This window comes from Lepus europaeus, chromosome 2 (assembly GCF_033115175.1).
Source record: "Lepus europaeus isolate LE1 chromosome 2, mLepTim1.pri, whole genome shotgun sequence".
In the NCBI taxonomy this organism is placed as follows: Eukaryota; Metazoa; Chordata; class Mammalia; order Lagomorpha; family Leporidae; genus Lepus; species Lepus europaeus.
The window spans coordinates 64,875,475-64,881,474 of NC_084828.1; the positions used below are offsets into that span (position 1 = coordinate 64,875,475).

The 6,000-nt window shown below is 37.4% G+C and overlaps 1 protein-coding gene across 1 annotated transcript in view; it reads right to left on the bottom strand.

Annotated features, from left to right (window-relative positions):
- The window catches only part of MORC1 (MORC family CW-type zinc finger 1), a 208,992-nt gene extending 203,275 nt beyond the window's left edge, over window positions 1-5,717 (bottom strand). The window contains exons 1-3 of the mRNA XM_062180799.1: window positions 5,671-5,717; window positions 5,017-5,051; window positions 51-119 (exon numbers count right to left, since the gene is read on the bottom strand). Of these exons, the coding sequence (XP_062036783.1) occupies window positions 51-119; window positions 5,017-5,051; window positions 5,671-5,717 (151 nt within the window). The remainder of the gene's footprint in view (window positions 1-50; window positions 120-5,016; window positions 5,052-5,670) is intronic.
- Between the last annotated feature and the right edge of the window lie 283 nt (window positions 5,718-6,000).

Consider the following 6,000-nt stretch of genomic DNA (forward strand, 5'->3'; position numbering starts at 1 on the left):
TCAGAGTACTTTTTTAAACAGCTAGTTAGGTAGCTAGATAATTAACTTACCAGGGCTCATGCCACATCCATCATCCAGGAAGCACAGCATGAATCCACCCTGCAGTTTTTCATTATCCACTGTAAGAGAAAGCAGTTATTACTAATAAATATTGGGTTTAATTTGTTCATCTGAAAGTCATGCTGCTCACATAATTATCGTCCTTCTCAAATGTGGCCACAGAGTGACAGAGTTATGGCACAATGATGGGGCTCAGAATGGAGTTTTGGCTACAGATTTAGAAGAAACTGCAGGGGGAAAACAATCATGCAACACAAAGGTTTAAATTCACATAAAACAACCAACACATTAATAAACTGCATATACAGCAAGCTATGGCTTGCCCTGGGAACTGGACTGCTCCTTTAAAATCCAGGTATTTCCTTCTTCAGGGAAGAAAAAACGTAGGTGGTGATGTGACCCCAGCTTCCCCCATCACACTGATCAGCCTTCATGCCCTTCCACCAAAGTAGTAATTCTAAAATAAATCTAGGCCATTCTTATTAAATTCATCAGGCTCCCCTCGAAGTAGTTAATTCCCGTAAGAGCCATTTGTGGTGGCAAATATTTGCCTCTTGAAGCTGGATTTGATTTTTTAAAATGGCTAAGTTAGATAGAAATAATTTTGATGATTAAGAGATACCATCAAATTACATAATATAGTCCCTGGCTGTTAAAAATGGTAAAGGTGTGATTAAAACTAATGAAACTAATTTTAGAGCAGTTTGTAAACTTGTTCTAAAAACAATTTCAACAACTGAATATGTGAGTTCCATCACATTTCTCTTTATAAATAATAATGTTATCAAGGAATAATTTATTCACAATAAACTGTGCCAGTGTTGTGGCATAGTGGTAAAGCTGCCACCTGCAATGCCAGCATCTCATATGTGTGCCAATTCAATCTCCAGCTGTTCCACTTCTCATCCCTGCTAACGTGCCTAGGAAAGCAGTGGACGATGGCCCATGTACTTGGGCCCCTGCACACATATCAGAGGCCCAGAAGAAGCTCCTGGTTCCTGCTTTGGATCTGGCCCAGTCCTGGTCAATGAGGTCAATTGGGGAGTTAACCGGCAGATGGAAGACCTCTCTCTCTCTCTGCCTTTCAAATAAATAAAATAAATCTTAAAAAAATTAAAGTGTACAATTTCATAAAATTATCATACACATGTGTATATATCCCATCACTACAATCAAGACAATGAATAAATCTATTACCCCAAATGTTTCCCCTGACCCTCTGTAACCCTTCCTTCCATGCCCTATCCCCTACCTCATCCACAGGCAATCACTGATCTGCTTCATCCCTATAAATTTTTTTCTAGCACATTTGTTAAGTCAACCTCTGTGTTGAAAGACTCCCTAGAATTCACACTGAAGAATTAAATAATGTCCAAAATAGTCCAATAAGTATATAAGATACAATTGGTCTTAATGGATTCACAATTTTATGGTCATGTGCTTACTCCAAAAACTTCCTAACGGTTACCCCAATCCACTCGATCCAAGATCAGAGTCAGCCTTGGGCAGCTTTGCACAGTACCTACAGCTGATGTTGAAGTTCTTGCCATAGACTTCTCATGGAAGAAGCGTTCAGAAGAAGGGCATTCCTTAAGTGAATATCTGGGATAGACCCAGGATACTGTAGCACCTCCTTTTTAGGTAAATCTTTATCTGGGATTGGGGTCAAACAAGTATAGTCTCACATTTAATACTTCCTATTCGCTACCTGGAAACTTGTCCTTTTCTAGTTCAAATTTCAGATGGATTGCTACCATCGCTGCATTATGTAAATCCAAAATGAAATCCGCACTTTGCTTTCATCATATTTCCTTCTCCTTTTAGTGCTGTCTGTTCAATAAACGGCATTAGCCTGCCAGGAGGGTTTGGCTCCTCAAGATGAGACCTCTACCTCATGAAGTTCTCTGTCTCCTCATCCCAAGAACAGGCAACACTCTGTTCTCGATTCCACCTCATTAATGGCTCTCTAACGTGACCACTTCCTCTATCCCCTCTACACTATCTTAGTCCCACATTATTGCAACAACTTCCCAACTTCCTGCTCTCCCTAAAATGAAAGGCAACTGCCAGTGTACAGTCCAATGTGCATTCCACTATCCTCCTGCTTAAAACACTCCCATGACTCCACACTGCTCTCATGATAAAATCCAAGCCCTTAACAAATCTTACTTGCCCTTCATGACCTAATCCTCTTACCTCTTCAAACTCACCTCCTGTCAGTCTTATACAAATATTCCCCTTCCCCCTTGAACTCCTTGAACTAATCTTGAACATTTCAAACACTTTTCCTATCTTCTTTTCAAATTAAAGCCATGGCACACATGGCCACTTCACCTTTCCCATGCATTCACCAGGCGAATGCCTATTTTCCCTCTCTATTAGTTCATATAGCACTTCTAGGAAGGCTTCATATTCTTTCACATCATTAGGTGCTCTTAATGAATGATCTCTTTTTAATCTATTTTACCACCTTCATAGAATATTGAGATACTTCAACCGATTAATGTACCTATTTCCTATTCAGACCAATGGCTATTACATTCTTTAAAAATGTATTTGAAAAGCAGAGAGAGATAACGTACCCACTGGATTCATTACTCTCCAAATTTCCCACAACTTTAGGTCATGGCCAGTTTGAAAGCTATGGGCTGGTAATTAAACCTAGATCTCTTATATGGTGTCAGGAACCCAATTACTTGAGCTATCATCACTGCCTCCCAGAGTCTGCATTAACAGGAAGCTGGAGTCAAGAGCTGGAGGCAGGTATGAAACCCAGGCATTTCAACATGGGACTTGGGTATCCTAATGACAGTACGACTATGAAATCAAATGCCTGCTACCTTTATTTTTTGGAACAGTTATTCCATGGGTAGAACAAATGGTATAAGCTCTCTACTCACATATACATACAACATTTTCCATGGACCACTAGAAAAGGATGCCAATTCCTTAAAAAATTAGTGTTGTATATATACTCAGCACTATATCTAGTGCCTGGCACATGGTAACCACACTTAAAAATGTATTGAATGTATATCAATATCTATTGGAATGAATATACACTGATGTACAGGAGATCATAGTGAAGCATATTTACTTTGAGTTATACTGCCATCAAATTACTTGAAGGAAACTTAAGTTTGGTGAGTAATTCAGGTCTACAGTAAATAATCTGAAAACTAGTACAATTTTAGATTAACCATGCATTTCCAGAACAATTCTACTTATTGGTGTATAAGCACTGGCTCTAGCTGTTATTCTTTTTCTTCCTGAGAAAAATCAGTTTGCTAGGTTGATAGCCATATGTTGGTTCACTGCAACAACAACAAAAAAATGTTATAATGTGAATAGGTAATTTACAATCAAAAACCCTAAGATCGGTTTTTCACAAAATATGTGTAACTCAGAGAAAGTAGGGGCACTTTCATCTCAAACTGGCCAAGATCCTGTTGTGTTTGTTTATGATAATGGCAGGTGTTGGGAAAAGTGGGGTGAGATGAGCATTCTCATGCCCGGTGGTGTCACACACCCAGAGGAACATAGAATCTGTATTCTGATTACATTTGCTGTACTTTGTGATTCTGGGTAAATCTTCTCAGCCCTTTATCAATAGTACCTGAATGAAATGAACCTTACACTATTCTTCTTGCTCGATTTTTAGGACCATTTCCCTGGTTCTGATTATTACAATATCTTGCTGAGGTAATTTCCATGCCACACCTTCCTACTACCTCTGTTTTCATACTTCTTCAGACTGTCTTATGTGCTATTCCTGGGGAATCTTTCTTTAAAAAAAAAAAAAGTGGAAAAGGGGGACAGGCATTTGACTGTATCCCATCTGGGAATGCCTGGGCTCATGGCCCAGCTCCTACTCCAAACTCCAGCTTCCTGCTAATGCACACCCTGGAAGGCAGCAATGATGGCTCAAGTACTTAGATCCCTGCCACTTATGTGGGAGACCTAGACTGAGTTTCTGGCTCTCTGCTTCAGCCTGACCTGGCCCTACCTATTGCAGGCATCTGGAGAGCAAACCAGTAAATGGAAGATTTCTCTCTTTCTTCCTCTCTCAAAATAAACAAATAAGTAAAAGTTATACTATGGCCCAAATGTTTAAAAAAGGAAAAACAGTATATCTACTTAGGGGAATGACACTACTCCAAATTCTTCAATTGTCCAAGGAAAAGCCAGAGTGCAATATTTAAGATGTTCATCCATGTAGCTCTAATATTTTAGTCAATCCAGCTCATCATTGTTCTCTGAATGCTTTTTCTTCAATTATTTAATGGATCACTCCCTCACATCAGTCTGATCTTCGCTGGTCTATCACCTATTCAGAGAAAACTTCCCAGATCACCCTGTGAAAAACTACATACCATTGCTTTCTTTTTTTTTTAACTTTTATTTAATGAATATAAATTTCCAATGTACAGCTTATGGATTACAATGGCTTCCCCCTCCCATAACTTCCCTCCCACCCGCAACCCTCCCCTCTCCTGCTCCCTCTCCCCTTCCATTCACATCAAGTCAATGAGGAAAACATATTTGGTGTGAATGTTATAGCCCTCAAACATTCATACTCCATATTCATTTATGCATTTCAAAATTGTGCAAAGTTGGAAATGAGGTATGCTGGACTATGAATAACCATTAAATTAATATACCATTAAAAATAAAATTGTTTCTAGTGGCAGACAAATTTACTGTTCCAAAATCATTCTGATGCTTTCACAAAACTCTGGAAGACCTAATTTTGTAAATGAGTCCTCTAACAAGTGAACAATTTGACTTCCAGAGTGTACTTTTCTCATGGCTCCCTATAGAGTACTACACTCACAAAGCACTTAGATTACATTAAAAATCTATAGAATGTGGTTTGATTTCATGAAATAAAATAAAAGCAAAATAACTACAAGCTTTTCCATTAGAAGAAAAAGAGAAGAAAGTAAATCCACTCACCTGAAAACACATCAAGTCTTGCAGCCCCTGCATCTCTGGAAACAATACAAAAAAATCATTGCTTCAATATGAAATTATGTTTTTAAAAATTACACTTATCTGAACTGTAAGTGTGAAGTAGTAACCTATTGTCAGATATCAAACAATGCAAAAATTCACTTAAATTGCTTTAAAATCAATTACTAAAATTATTCACTGTGCATTTATATATTAAGAACTATGATGACTTATAATTTTACAATATTACAAAGCCTGAAATTCAGAAATTCAAAAGAAGAGACAGAACTTATTGGTAGTTACACAAAAAGTTCCAAAAGATGAATATCAATACTGTTTTTTTAAATGGCTGGAGAAAAAACATCTAAAATCAGAAGTTACAGAATGATTTTCATCACATATTTTAGTCCAAAGAAGTGAAAAGAAAAAGCAAATTACTATATAATATGTACTGTATACTCATATTTTTAAGAACATATTTGAGCATGATACACAGAGACATATCTAGAGGTAAAGAAACCAAAATGTTAACAGTGGTTTTCTGTAGGTCAAAGGCTGGCACACTGATCTACTGATCAAATCTGTCTAATAATTTTGTATCTAAAGATTTATGGAAATACAATTACGGCCATGTATTTACATACTGTCTATGGTTGCCTTAGCACTATAATGGCAGGGGTGAGTAGTTTCAGTAGAGACCACATGGCCCATAAAAGTGAAAAAACTATTTGTGTTTTACAGAAAAGTGTGCTCATCCCTGCATTATGAAATTGCTGATAATATTTTTTTTATTTTCTAACGCACTATTTTTAGATTTAAAAAAAATCTAAAAGTAATATTTAAAACAGAAAAGGAGGCACAATATTCTGACCACAATATCCTGGGGAGACAGAAGGAAAAAGACAATGAGGAATGAGGTTTTAACTAACAAGGAGGAAGTTTCACTAAGGGAAGGAGGATTCTGAAAGGATGCTCAGTACATTAAGA